The 15989-nt window shown below is 36.3% G+C and overlaps 1 protein-coding gene across 1 annotated transcript in view; it reads left to right on the forward strand.

The window, feature by feature from the left end:
• The first annotated feature begins 862 nt into the window (after window positions 1-862).
• The window catches only part of MAGI2 (membrane associated guanylate kinase, WW and PDZ domain containing 2), a 610224-nt gene continuing 595097 nt past the window's right edge, over window positions 863-15989 (forward strand). Inside the window, exons 1-2 of the mRNA XM_027124164.1 lie at window positions 863-962; window positions 5589-5708. Of these exons, the coding sequence (XP_026979965.1) occupies window positions 863-962; window positions 5589-5708 (220 nt within the window). The remainder of the gene's footprint in view (window positions 963-5588; window positions 5709-15989) is intronic.

The raw sequence follows: 15989 nt of genomic DNA on the forward strand, positions 1-15989 counted from the left end.
TTAGTGATTCTTTTTAAAATATAACCAAGCTCTTTGTGGAACTCCTGTTGATTCCCAGAGGTCTCTAACCAAGCTGTCATTCACTCCTCTGAAGCCTGCAGCCCATAAGTACTGCAGATTTCTGCTTCCCTTCAGGTCCTTTACAGTCTTTCTCTTGAAACTTTTGCTCTGTATTGTCTAAGCTAACGGTTAAAAATCTCAGTAATTGTCCCACAAAATAGTCCATAGGTGCTAATGATTTGATTTATGGTCATTTAATAGGATTTAGCCCTTTACAGAATACTATATAACTTAGAAAAAAATTTTCTTTGTTTAGTCTCTTCTCGTTAGAATGTAAGTTTCATGAAGGAAAGGATTCTATTCTGTGTTCTTCAAAGATATATACCAGGTATCTTGAATAGCGCTTGAATATCACATAATACGTGCTCAATTAATATTTTTGGCAAGAATTCCTGGGGGGACTTCCCTGGTTGTTCAGTGGTTAAGAGTTTGTCTTCCAATGCAGGGGGTGTGGGTTCAATCCCTGGTCGGAGAGCTAAGATCCCCCATACCTGGCAGCTAAAAAGCCAAAACATAAAGCAGAAGCAACATTGTAAAAAAACCAATAAAGACTTTAAAAATGGTCCACATCCCCAAAAAAAAAAAAATCTTAAAAATTCATGAGGAAAAAACAACTATTCATGATGTCATTTATGTTCTTTCAGATAAGAGTACTTAACATATAATCCTTTCTGAGTGCCTAAAATTTTCCAGACATTGTTTTAAGTATATGGGTTATCTCATTTCTTCTTCAAATTAACTTTTTAAATATGCTACTAGTATTATTCCCATTTTACAGGTAAGAAAACTAGAGTTTATAGAGATGGAGAACCTTCCTCAAGATATTGCTGATAGCATCAACAAGCTCAGACAGTTTGATTCCATGGCTCACATTCCTGTCTACTATAGCATATGTTTTAAAGGTAGTTTCTATTTTGGCTAAACTGAAGAGTCATTCCAATGGTGGAAAATTTGGGCTAAAAGGAAAGGAGATTGACACATGGCAGGACAGGAAGGAAAATATTTCTGAAGCAGAAAATTCTTATATTATGTCCTCTCATATGTTCCGTCAAGGCAGGTCCCCCTAGAGAGACTCTATAACCTGGCATATCATGAGAGTTGACTTTATTGTCGATAACAGAATCTGAACCTCTTCTGACTCTTTTTAACTAACAGTATTTTCCTCTCCTTACCTTTTTCAGCCAAGTTTCTTGACTAGAGGTTGGGTAGATAAGCCCTTTGGAGAGGGTATGTGATAAGCCTCATGCTGTACCAGGGCTAATCGGGTAGTGCAATGATAAACCAAGAGGGGGAGGCAGGCACACCAGTGAAGTAGCCATTTCTTAGTCCAGGAGGGCAGTGTTTGAGCAGAGATAGTGCAGAAGAGAAGGATGACATTGTAGAGTTACAGGGCATAGAATTTGCCAGCTATTTGGAAAGGGAATAAAAGAATGAGGGAGACCTCAAATGTGACCCTGAGGGAAAGTTTCAGGGCATGCATGACAGGAAAAGTGGTGGTGATGTTAACAGAGGAACAGGATGGAAATAATATGTTTTCATTATATTTTCCTGAAATGCCAAGTCAGATTTGCTACCCGTGAGGGTTGAATAAAGACATTTTCATACATGCAAAGTCTCAAAAATGTAGCTCCCATGCAACTTTTGACAGAAAGTTTCTGACAGTTGTGTTCTGCCAAAATGAGGGAATGGACTACAAAAAGAGATATGGGATCTGGGAAAGAAGGGTTGCAACACAGGGAAGAGGCAAGGTGAATCCCAGGATGACGGCAAAAGGTGATCCCAGGATGGCAGCTGTGTGGTAGGCCAACACAGTCCGGATTGGAGCAGGTCAGAAAGCTCCAGGAGAAATTTCTTCAGTAGGATAAACTTGACAAAATATCAAATATATTTGTATATTCTGAGAGGAGGTTTGTTTATCCAAGGAGAGGATTAATTAATTGAAATATTGATCAGTATGTGGAGATTTGGAAATTAAAACATTAAATTTAGAGTAAACAAAAAATTACACAAGAATGGAAAATTAATCAGCACAGTACATGGTTCTGCTGGAAATAGATTTACATAGTATTATTATTATAAATGTTAAATAGTAATCTAACACAAGTTTGTTCTACTGGGAGAATGGGAGAAGGGAAAAAGGAGGAAGTGATGTGAAGAAGTGTGGGCAAAAAGAGCTAAATCTTCATTTTCTTTACCAAGAAATCAATAGTGACTAAAATAAAAAACAACAACAACAAGAGCCATCATAAGTATTGATAAATTATTTAAAGACATGAAGGTAAAACAAAAGAATCAGCTAAAAGAGTTAAAAGTGTTTACCGCTGGATAAAATGAAAGGGGTGTGTGTGTGGGCGGGGGGTGATGACAGTCTACTTAAAAAAAATAACGTAGAGTTGTAGAATAACAAACCTTGTAGAAGTGTAGAATCTTTAAAATATCTGTATAACTTTGATAAAAAATAAAAACTAGACTTTGAAAGAAAACAGAAGAGAAGGGATTAGTCTTAGCAAGATGGATGGATGATTACAATTAAGGATGAAGATAATGCAGATGAAGGAGTTAGAAATTAGGAAACTTTAAGGAATTTTAATTCAGAGTATCTCTCATATTACCAGAAAGAGAATGAGCTAATGTCTTCTGCTGAAAAGTCAAAGCCCTTGAGTATTAGAACATGGTGGGTCAAAGAGGGAAGAAGACACTTATTAAAAGGATTGCCATGCATCAGTTGAATCAAACTAACATTAGAGGGGGGAGGGGAAGGCACGGACTGGGAATTTGGGATTGGTAGATGCAAACTATTACATTTAGAATGCATAAGCAACAGGGTCCTACCGTATAGTACGGGGAACTATATCCAGTCTCCTGGGATAAACCATAATGGAAAAGAATTTTTAAAAAGAGTGTCTGTATGTGTAAAACTGAGTCACTTTGCTGTACAGCAGAGATTGGCACAGCATAGTAAATCAACTCTACTTCAATTAAAAAAAAACAAAATGAATAAAGAAAAACTTGTCCAACAACAACAGCAAAACTAACATTAGAAAGCCTAAATCTGTAGGGTACTTTGTCAGTGAAAGTTCATGGTTTCCTATAGCAGCTGCAGTCTCTGAATGAAATAGCCAATAGGGAACTTGGAGGTTTGTTAAGACGTGGAAAATGGTGAAGATGAACTAAAGGAAAGAAGGCATGTTAGATTCCCAGTCCCTTAGTAGAAAGGCAAATATGGGGAACATCATGGAAATTAGGAGCCATCAGGAGATTGGAGGTTATAATTAAAAAGAAGAACAGAATGAGAGAAAAGGATGGGAGATTGATGTCAAAGATGGGAAATGCAGCTTTTAAGATTGTAGTGTAGAACTTCTTCAAGCAACAGCGAGGTAGGCGAACCCCCAGTCCAAATAGGCAGCCAGCAACAAGCAGGTCAACAGCAACAGGTGACACTGATGCAGCCACAGGGGAGGCTGAATCCCTAAGGCAGAAAGTCAGTCACATTGGCCTGAGATGTAAGACGTAGATGGAAAAACAACCAGTGAACCAAAGTACTCATGGTCCTTCCAAGAAGAGCACAACCCAAACACGTTCACTAGAATTTGGTGCAGGCGAGTCACTCTAGTCAAGTCAGCAGCCCTGGAAATTGCCCTTAAGCTCGTGGTCTTATGCTCACATTGTGCTGGGAATGCATTACTGCACTGCAAGCAGTTAATTAATCAAAGTGTGTAGCTTCTGAAATATGCAGATAAATTAGGAAGGAAAATTGAAACTGTGTTACGTGATCTTTCTTAATGATTAGAGTGTGTTCTAAAGAAACAGAAAAACAAATTGATTGCCGAAAACCATGTTAATGTGCTTTTAATTCACAAGGGTTAAGCATATAATAGTCAGGATATTGAAAATTAAAGTTCTCATAGAAACATTAATTTGACAACATTATGCATACTAGGTGTGGGAGGTTTATATTTTATAACGTTAAAAGCAGAAGGGAATATTATAAAATGTGACTCAGTTAAACAAAATAAAATAACAAATTCAGGGGAAAGTCATTAAACGTGACTATGGGGAAAAATTGTTTTGCAACCCCCAAAGAAGGTTGTAAAATTTAATTTTAGAACATAATGCCTTCAAATTTTAAAAAATGTTTTCAATGGAAATTAATCATTTTTACCAAAAATGAATTTTCCTAACACACTGTATATTCTGATATTAGTTTAGGCCTCTCATTTGCAGTCCAGATTTGATCCTAATAGACTAAAAGGAGAACTGACTGGCTGTTACAGGGCCTAGTTGATAAAGATTTTGGAGAGTGAAAATAAATTTAAGGGTTTGACATACTTTTTGTTTAGTTTATAGAGAATATGGACGATAGTATACATGTGAATAAGCCTGCCAGTGTACTAGTACTTTGTTTACACATTTGCCTTCTATGTACTTCTGCATACTATTTGCATGTATGCATTACGAAAATTTCCAATCTGACATGCAAAATGTCTTATGTAGGTGGCATAGAAAAAGAAAAGAAGCTTAAGGCATGTTCAGGGAAGGAAGTATTCCAGAAAACAAACCCACAGCCTTTAATATGTCTCTGTTTTGGTTCCCACCTCACAAACTGGACAGCAGGTCTGGGAGACTGACTTCTCCAGTGGAGCTGTACTGAGCCACAGGCTGCTATTCCTGTCACCCTGGTCACAGAAGCTGTTTACTCTATAGGTGATGCAGGAAACAAGAGTGGTGGACCCATGCAGTAACCCCTTAGAGTGTGTCACCTCCCAATGCAGTCAGAATTAAAGACGATAATGAAAGAAAGAAAGGAAGGAAGGAAGAAAGAGAGAAAGAGAGGAAGGGAGGAAGGGAGGAAGGGAGGGGGAAGAAAGAGGGAGGGAGAGAAGGAGGGAGGAAGGATACTATATTACTAACATAATACTAATTTAATTATAATTATTACTCAATTCTAATTATTATTTAGTCATTTAATTTTAAGTAATAATAAAGCCTTTCTTATCCTTTAAATCAAATATAAGCTATTATTTGGCACAAAATTAACAAGTGGCAACAACCTCCCCCCCATAAAGGAGCAGATCATGAATATATAAAGGTAAATTGACATTTTGCTAACATTTCTATTTTCCATTGTATTTTATGTCATAGCAAAGCACTCTACAGAACAATAGAGGTCCATTCATGGAAGAGAGATATGTAAATTCCTGAGCTAGCAGACTCCTGGCCCAATATTCAAGCCACCTCTTCAAAAAGGGCACAATGGTCTGCATTTTTCACTGAAAAACCTATGCAGCCACATTCCATGGCAATGAACTCTTTATAAACTTGATGAAGAAAAATGCTTTGTATGTTTACTTTAATCTTAACCCCCTGCTATTTTCTGTTTCCAAACAAACAGAAGGACAAATGCAAACTGCCAACTCGCAGGATGTACAAACAAGTGTTATTGAATATTCAGAAGTGTGGTGGTATTTCTAAAGTTCAGCAACAAATCACTTAGAGTCTTTCTTTTGTTTTTAATTTTCCTTATTCAGGCACCACAAGGCCACATAAGGAGGGTGAGGTTCCTGGAGTGGACTATATTTTCATCACTGTTGAAGATTTTATGGAATTGGAGAAAAGTGGTGCTCTCCTAGAAAGTGGGACTTATGAAGGTAAGCACAGCTCTACTGCTGAATTTATTTCTCATCGCATCACATTTTTCTCCTTTGTCTGAAATGCATTAGAACATCAGATTACTAATGTGCTGTTGTTTTGGTTTGAGAGCTTTAATGAGGTCACTTTAGAAGTGTATTTTGTAAAGAAAAATTAAAACATATCTGCGTTAATTCTACTCTTAAGATGCCAAGAGAAATGTGTATGTACATACCTACTGAAGTATCCTTGTGATCAGGATATCCCGAGGCTAAGCTGTGATCGTCCAGATAAATTATCTTCATCTCTAGGTAGCATCTAAAGAGCACAGGGCTTGAGTTCCAGTCCTGTCACTACCTCTGTGTAGTTTTCTCCGGTTGCTTCACTTCACTTGCCTTTACTTGCCTCTCATGCAAAATGATGGTGTAGGAAAATATGATCTGTGGATGAACTCCAAAGCTCTACCACATGTTTCCTTGTGTGCCCATGTCAAACATGAACAAATGAAATTAAAACCTTGAAGTTGGGACATATGATTCAGTGGAAAAAGCACTGTAACCTAAGCCAGAATCTGCTTCAGTTCCAAACCTGGCTTTACTACTTACCCACTATGAATATTAAGTAACCCGGTGAGTATCTCTGAACCTCAGTAGTCTTATCCATAAAAGGAGAAATGATAGCATTGAAAAATACAAATAAATAACATGCTTGTATGTATATGTTCAAGTAACATCTACATGTATGTAGTTTATGTCTAATGAAGTTACAGATCTGTGTCTGTATAATGAAATTTTAAAGTAATATAACTAAAAAACAGTAGAAAATAATACCTTTATTCCTACGTCGCAGTTACTGTATGTGTAAACTATATTTATATGTATTATTACATCCAAAGGTGAATCTAGTTTTACTGAACTGCAGTTAATAGTGAGTGATATTAAAAACAAAACTCATATGCATTGCTGCTTAGCCCATCAAATATCAGAGGTCTACCATGAGCAACGAAACTGGATTTGTAACAGTTGGCCCTCCTCTTCCTCCTTCATTTACTTGTAGAGGCCCAGTGGACTATAGTTATTTAAGAACTCAGTATTTTTAAGTTGTTAGAAGTATTAAAATCTCTTGTTACTTCACACTCCTAAGGCAATTTAGGCTGATACATGTGCCTAAGTTATGGGTCAGACATTTAGTTGCTTATTTCCACATTCATAGGAAATAGGCAAAAATACCCACGAAAAGAAAATGGTTTTATATGAGTGTTGTTTCCTCTTCTAATTGTCAAAAATGAATGATAGTGAAGATTAATTGAAAATATTATATTTATTGCAGTATAGTTGATTTACAGTATTATATTAATTTCAGGTTTTCACAGCATAGTGATTCACTATTTTTATACATTATACTCCATTAAAAGTTATTACAAGATAATGCCTATAATTCTGTGTGCGATGCAATATATTCTTGTTGCTTATCTGTTTTATACATAGCAGTTAAATGAAAAAGCTGTGTTGATCATATAAGCTGCCTTAAATTATCTGTGAAAAATAACTTATAAATCATAGAAAATAATGATATCAAAGAAGTCAGAGTGAATTAACAATAAATTGTGTAGTATGTTTTCCTGTGGGCTTTGCAACATGATTTAGTGGCATTCATTAGTTTACATGTCTGCTAATAATAATGCCTTGTATTTAGTTACCGTATTTAAATGTCATACATATGTAGCAAAGAACAAATGCCTTAATATCCATGAGCATTCCAAAAGTAGTATGATTAACAAATATGACCTTTCCTTTTTTTTGTTGTTAAATAAAGATTGTATTAACTGTATAGAAAGTGAAAAAATTAAATCCATTGTTCATGTTAAATTTCCATGATATTTATGATAAACTAGATGTCATGATAAACTAGATGTCATGAAGTTTAATATCAATATTTAAAAATAAAGCCTAGCTTAAATTTTAGGTTTTAGGTTTCAGTTAAATTTTAAAATTTAAATTTCAGTTTAAATTTCAGTTAAATTTCAGTTAAATTTTAGGTTTCAGTTAAATTTTGAGGGAAATTTCCTGAAACCATACAAACATAACCAAGTTTTGTGAGTCAGGGTGGGTTATCCTGAATCTCCTTCAGACGTTTTTTCAGCGCTGAGAATAGAGTTGGCTAAATTGGTGCCAAATTGTTAATCGCCCACGCATGCATAGAGCTGATCTTTGAATAATACGGCTGATTTACACACATGACTTTGGGGAATCAATACTATTATTTACAAATGCATACTCTGTACTTGGATAAATAAGAAGCTCTTTTCTCAGGTCGCATAACCATCTGGTTGGACACCTAGGGAGCCTTCTCAAATCTCAGAATCTTCAGATTTTCCAACAGTTACAGCTGAGGAACCAGTAGAATTGGCCTTCTAATGAAAAATCACTGCTGTTCCTTCAGTATTAATCACTAGCTCCAGACTCAGAGCTACCTGAGTTATTTGTGTTATTAATGTGTTATTCATCCAGGAAGCCTAGGGAATGCCTTTTCTGCTGTTGGTGCATTCAGAACATACAGAGTAACAATCATGTACTACTCAGCTAGATAAAGAAGGACCTCAGAGCTTTTATATTTGCCAAACTTTCGTGGTATCACTCTCTCATAAAATAATAAAATACCAGTTTCTCTGTTATATGTTCTCCCTTCTGCAGTGTTTTAGGCCATTGTTGTCCTTCCTCCTCCTTGCTAGATCATTCTCATGCTTTCTCAGTACTCTTTAGAGCTCTCAGCCAGGATAGAAAATTCATTTCTGATATCTGTGAATCCACTAAAGAAATTAAAAAGAAATTGAGTTCCTCTGAGCATTAAGGTCACAGACCTGTTAACCATGTAGGATCCTTAAGACTGATATATGTATGTATATACTTCTGTCTTGTTGTCAATAATTCTAATTTTAATCTGGAATTTGTCCTTTGATTAGAAACGAGATAGACTATCCTGAATTGTAGTTCTGCTTCTTAGAAACTGGCCCAAAGTCCTTGCTCCAGAAGAACAATTCTGTTATTACCAGAGGCTGCAAGGAAGGCCTTAATATGCTTGTGTTACCTTCTACAGTTAGGCCACATGGCGCTAGGCAGAATTTTAGCAGCTTCTTAAAAGGCTTTTTCTGCATCACCAACCCCTCATCTAGTATGAGCACCTCATTTCAGTTTGTTATACAACAGCTGCTGAATGGCTCTGCATGTAAATGGCCCAGAGGACTTGACTCTAATGGACCATCAGGTGTTGGTAAAGACTCTTCCATGACTTGGATGACCTCATCTTCATCTTTTCATATTCAGTCAGGTTGAAAATTAAGTTAATATAACAAGGCCTAGTGACAAGCCTGACATAACCTCAAGTAACAGGAAGAACACCATGAACCTTCCTGTCAGGACTGAAGATGTAGGCTTCATGTGAAACACAGACCACAGAGCTCTGTGGATGAATGCAGACAATTCCTTTGGGATTAAGGTCACATGCAAGTATAAATGTGACACTGCGAGGTAGAATTAAATAAGTAGGTTTGGTAATCTAAAGGTTAAGTACTCTTAAGTACCTGGAAGGAAGCCGTGCCCTTGGGAACTGTCCGAAGTGCTGAATTACCCAGTCACTGACCACTCCCACTGCCTCATCCTGCGTTCTGAATGACATCTTTAACAAACCCACGTCCCCTGAGCTGCACCTGCACTCTTATTTCATTTAATTCATCTAGTGATATCATCCACAGTCATATTCCAGAGCAGCAGTTCTGTTGTAACGTTTGCTGTCATATTTTGCTGTTCTGCTTTTAAATTGAAACAAAGCTATCTTTCTATCTATTGAAGAAACCCTTAAAGTTTCTTAAAGTTAAAGGTTTTCTTTAAATAGATGTAAGCTCAGTTGTAATAGTCCTTCAGTTTTTAAGAGGACCAGATCAAACCCAGCAAGTTATTAGGGCATCTGTAGAATATAGTGCAAATATGGCACTCACCTTCACCTTGATGCTGTGGTTTGTCCTACTCATGGACCTTAATGTATATGGACTTGAGCCAACTGTAAACAGCCCACATAGTTTCTTAAACAATTTTATTACAAGGACTCTGAAATTCAAGTTTTCTCACAACTGTACATAAATGAGTGCTGTTCTTCCTGGTATAGCACATACAATCCTATAAAATTTTAAGTATTAAGGACAAATAATTTTCTAGGAAAATAAGCCGATAACTCCTATGATGAGAGAAGAGATACAACAAATTTTACATAAATCCATTTAATTTTACTAACTGAAATCCACATCCACTTGTTTTAGTATGACCTTTGGGCATTTATTATTGAAATTTTGAATCTCTATTTCCAATCAAGATAGCACTGGTGACAGAGAGATGCTCAATCCAATAAAAAATCATTATTAGTACTATAAATAGTCTTCAGAAAAACCATTCTTCTATCAGTCCAAGTTTCTATCCACTGAAATGTAAATATTTCCTGAAGGGCAGATCAATGCTTCAATTGATGCTAAGATTGCTCTCATTCCAGGAGACCAAAAATGAGATAAAATGTCATTGTTTCTCTTTCACTTATACTCTATTACAAGAGAAAATTTTTACTAAGTAAGTAATAACCTCCACAACAACAGTAGATTCTTGGAGCTTGCAGTTAAAAGGGTCCAGCTATTATTACATATTGTAAGATTTTTTTTCTTTTGATATTTCCTTCTTTTTCTTTTGGCAATTTTCCTATCGTGGAAGATTCTAAGCCGTGCATTTGGGTGTTCATTTTAGAAACACTAAACACTTGCACATAAAATTCAGTATGTGTTTATTTGACCAGTAAAGGAAAAACACATTTAGTGAAGTTTTACACCCCTTTGAGATCTTACAATGCCAGAGGTATTTTGTAAGTGGTTCATTATGTGTTCAAAGGTATTTGCAGAAAGCATATGATTTTTGCATGCTGCTTTGCTCCTGTGTAAGGCACTAAGACTGGAAGTGTTATTGTGCATTAAAATGTGATAAAATTCCCTCTTGGTTTGGGACTTTTGTAAGCCCAGCTTTTTCCAAAGTATGTCATGCAAATGCCTATTTCTAAGTACTCTTTTTTTCCCAAAAGGAACTAGAAGGAACAGACCAATCAATTAACTAATTTAATATTATCATATAAATTATAACTTGAAGTCTGAAGTCAAGGAAAATAAAATGACTTGTTTACTATTACCTAAACTGCAATATTAACCAGTTTCCTGTTAGTTCTATATTTTTTTTGTTCAGTGTAGCTGAAAGGAACAGGACCAACCTTTTTGGAGTATATCATTAAAATAAAGCCAGTATTCTTGGGCATAAGACTCACTTATTTGACTCTCTCACAACCCATAATGATATTAGGTAAAGCTGAGGATTCCAAAACTGTGATATTTGAGGTTTCCTTAATTTCCCTCAAGCTTGTGTCTTTAATTACAATGATTTTCTAACTCCTGTACACATCCTTTATAAATTTTTATCTGAAACAAATTGAGATTTCACATGAAATAAATATCATGCCCCTCATTTAGTGGGAAGAAAACCTGCATGACTTTAAAATTTTTACTTATATTTCTCTTCACCACTTCAACAAGCAGAACCTATTTGCCTTTGCTGATTGGGTGAATATTTTCACCTCTGAGTTGTTTTTCTGAATGGACAAAAATGGATAACAATATTGATAATAAATATTTTATAAGTTTATTTGTGTATTGCTGCAGCTGTGAATATATATTGAAAAATATTTACTGGATCTTACAATTCCATGACTATCAAAGACAGTAAATTCACTCATTCCACACGATCAATTCTTGATCAAATTGATTACAACAGTCTTCTGCATGAGAGTTCATGTTTCTCTAAAATAACATCAACATAGTGATGATCAATGGCTCTTGCCATTAGTCTTAGATTAGACATATAGACCTTCCTAAAGGAGAAGTTTCATTTACTCCAGTTATTCTCAGCGATGCCCTAATGTCCCCTTCCTGTCAAACTTTTTTTTTTTTTTTTTTTCCTGTCAAACTTTTTTCAGAGACTTGTTTCATACATTAGTTATTTGAAAACTATAACCTAACATCCTACTCTACAAAAGCTGTTTTTATATCTGAATTTCAAATCTGAAAAATAAAACTTCCTGAGACATTCTTTCCTTATCCATATTTCTGATCTAAGAGACAGTGGAGTCTAGAATCTGATTAACCACAGATCTTTTATTTCTCTCAGGGGGAATAGAAATCATCAAAAAATAGGAAAGGTGTGTCCTAATTTTTATTACTAAATACTTTATTTCAGAACATTGATCTCAATCTCCAACAAAGTTACAGTAGATGTAGATGGTTTTATGAATTGTTTTTATAAACTACAACTTTCATTCATCCTGTGCACAAAACAATATCTGAAACGTTGAGGCTTCCATTGATCATGCTGCAAAGTATACAGATATATTGAATGCTTTGATTAAAAATTAGTCAAACTGTAACTGAAGTAACAGTTCTCAAAAATACCCTGCTGTCCTTATATTTAAAAGCAATCATGTTGTATAAGATTCATACCATATGAATTCATACCATATAAGATTCATATATATGAATTCATACCATGTAAGATTCATACCATATGAAAGCTCTTCCTTATTGAAGGCTTCAAACTCTGACAATTATGGAAAATCATTCATAACATTAGGTTAAAATTTAATATGCGAAGCAGTTAGTCCCTCTTTATATAATAATCGGCTGTCTTAGATCTGTTATGGGCTGTATGTGTATGAATGTAACAGCAAGATAAAATTAGGATCAAGTGGTCAACATATCTTGTCTGCATGGGATTTTCTCCATAAAAATTGTTACAGACACAAAGTATGAATTTTTAGGGATCAGTAAAAACAGAAATTGATACTTGTTATTAGTTATAACAAAATGGGAAGTTTTACTTATACTGTCGTCAGCCTATTTCTATTAGCTATTCTGGCTTCCTTTCTGTTCCTCAAACAGAACAAGCACATTCTCATCTACTTGGGATCTTGAATTTGTCATTTCATTTTCCTAGACTACTTGTCTTCCAGATAACCACATATTCCTTTTTCTTACTTTGAGATATTCATCTAAGAATCTTCAGGAAACTCTTACCTGACAACCTTATCCAAAATAACACCTGCTGACATTCTCCATTCCCTTCCTCTGATTTCTTTTCTTTTCTTTTAATTAATTAATTATTTATTATTTATTTTTGGCTGCGTTGGGTCTTTGTTGCTGAGCGCGGGCCTTCTCTAGTTGCGGTGAGCGGGGGCTGCTCTTTGTTGTGTTGCACGGGCTTCTCATTGCGGTTGCGGAGCACGGGTTCTAGGCACGCAGGCTTCAGTAGTTGCAGCACGTGGGCTCAGTAGTTGTGGCTCGTGGGCTCTAGAGCGCAGGCTCAGTAGTTGTGGCGCATGGGCTTAGTTGCTCCACGGCATGTGGGATCTTCCTGGACCAGGGCTCGAACCTGTGTCCTCTGCACTGGCAGGCGGATTCTTAACCACTGTACCACCAGGGAAGCCCTGATTTATTTTCTTTATTGTACTGACTATAACTGAAAATGCATTCTGTGTCCATTTGTTTATTTGATTATTGTCAGTGTCCACCCACTAGAATGGAGACTTCTCAAGAGGTCAGATAATTTGAACCACTGCTAATTCTTGATCTTAGAATGGTTCTGGTACCTAGGAAGCACTCAATGAATATAAATTGAATGAATGCCTAAGTTCCTTCCTTGAAGCAAACAATGGGAACCCCTTAATCCCTATGTAGAAGTTCAAACAGAATTGAAACCCTGGAACACATCTACTTCCTAATTCAGAATGCTCTAGGTCAGAAGTTTAGAGCTGCAGCATCAATTTGGCTTCAGAATCTTGTCCTAGATTACCTTGTATTATAATTGTAATCATTTTGTTCTTGTCTTATATCTCCTTGTTAACCTCATGGGTCCCTGTTCTGAGTTCCCATACCTGTTTTTCTCTCAATAACCTCTACACTGTGACACTTTCTCCAGAATATAGTTCTTCTCTTTCTATGGCCATTCCCTGTAGTCTGATTTTCACTGCAGTGATTCATTGTTGGTCAGGTTTCCCGAACTGAAAGCCTAGTAAACTTAGTCAAGAAAACGGTATCTTCCAGTAAACCTCCCCCACCCCAGCAGCTCCACCTCCCAAGTTCCACTGACGGTACCACTTACATACTTCTTGAACTAATGATAATTACCCTGTCTTATAACTCCTGTCTTTGTTCATGCTTGCTTTAATCTTTTTCAAAAGTCTTACAAAGACATTCTTGATTTCTCTACCTCTAGTATAGAAAGTCAGTAGAGAGTTGGAGAACAGAAGTAATGAGGCCAAACCTACAGGAGAGATAGAAAGGTCCTGGGATATGGGGCTTCCCTGGTGGCGCAGTGGTTGAGAGTCCGCCTGTCGATGCAGGGGACACGGGTTCGTGCCCTGTTCCGGGAAGATCCCACATGCCGCGGAGCGGCTGGGCCCGTGAGCCATGGCCGCTGAGCCTGCGCGTCCGGAGCCTGTGCTCCGCAACGGGAGAGGCCACAGCAGTAAGAGGCCTGTGTACCGCCAAAAAAACCCCAAAAAACCAAAAAAAGGTCCTGAGATATATTGGAAAATATGCAAATTCAGAATGTTATTTTAAAACAAAGGAACTAGTATGTGTGTTCTCTCAAAGAAATGTGAAGACATTCTAATTAACATGGACATATGGTACTTGGTAAAGTATAAGAGAGCATGAGTTTATTATTCTTTTATTCTTAGGGGACTTAATGGAAAGGAAATGAAAATCAAATTTTATTCAATTATTAATTATACATTGCTAATAAGATTTCTACTCCCACTTCACCTTTCTCTCTCTTTCTTTCTCTTTTACATTAGGATGGCTTCTTTAAATTTTCTTACAATAGGTGAAAGTTTGATTCCTTTCACTAAACAGTTAATGGGTAAAATGATAATTCTGAAAAATTTATATTTTAAATTCGATTACTGATGGTAAACCAAATACTTAGCACAACTTGAAGAGTCAACAAACAAAAAAGTTTTAAACAATATATAGGAAGCTCCAACTGACATGAACCTTATGATAGGTAAATAAAAGGTAAAGACTTGATTAAAATTTTTCCACTGAGCTTTCTTTCTTTTACTCCCCTACCTCCATGACATATCTGAGGATATTATAGCAGGGGACGTGCATTTACCTAGAGAAACCTGTCTTTTGGCATTGTGACCTGATATTGGAGGGTGCTGTTTCCCAAAAGGATCTCTTCCCTCAGGGCTAGCCCATAAGAACAGAAAGGTTCTCCAGGCCTCATCCCATGATCCTTCCCAGAAGGATTAGATACTTCTGACTTCTGCTCCCACTCTCTGAGGGTGAGAGTCAATCGTTTCCATAAAACTTCCAGAGAAAAATATTCTGATGCAGCCATCTGGTTTCTCTGGAGACGAAGCAAGTATTATTATACTTGAAGTGAAGTATAACCCACTGCAACAAGGGCATTTCCTATCATTTCTACCTTCAAGTATGTGCAGGAATATCCATTTTACAAATAATATTTGCAGATTTGGTAACTTTAACTTCTTTCCTCCCTCTTCCTCTATCTTCCCTCAATTTAATAAGAGTCTCTCATTTAGGGTAAAATGTAGCAGCAAATTAGAAGAAGATGCGTGCAATGGTTTATGTGAGGGAGGGAGGGGAGAGGATGGAGACTCCTAGAGGCCGGCATGCTGACAGCCTCACAGGGATTTAGGACAGGGGAAAAGTACAAAAAATGTACAGATGAAATTTAAAAACCAGAGTCGTCTAGGGTCATTTGTTATAGTGGGAGCACTCATCAGTCTCCCAGATGACAGCAGAGTATTGCAACCCAGCACAGCTATTGATTTTCCTAATAATGACCCTGAGCTATCCAGAAAAGGTTAAGGTATATGCAAAAACATAATATTTGAGAAAGATTTGCTTCAAAGGTGATTAAAATTTAAAAGTTTGAACTTCTAAAGGGGAAAGGCTAGACTATTCACCTAAGTAGAGTACTACACTCCCTGAAAATGCCAAGTAAATGGAACACATATCTTGTTATAAAATATTTTAACTATCTTCTGTCTAGAAGCAATTTATAATATGTATTCAAATTTATATTCAAATTAACATGATTAAACTATCGATAATTAATTTATGAATGTATTCTATAAATGCAGATAAACCTGATGTTCTTATATGCCCCAAACATTTTAGGCACATATAAATATACTTT

Source organism: Aethalodelphis obliquidens, unplaced genomic scaffold, assembly GCF_003676395.1.
Source record: "Aethalodelphis obliquidens isolate GAN/ISIS:26980383/991018 unplaced genomic scaffold, ASM367639v1 scaffold27, whole genome shotgun sequence".
In the NCBI taxonomy this organism is placed as follows: domain Eukaryota; kingdom Metazoa; phylum Chordata; class Mammalia; order Artiodactyla; family Delphinidae; genus Aethalodelphis; species Aethalodelphis obliquidens.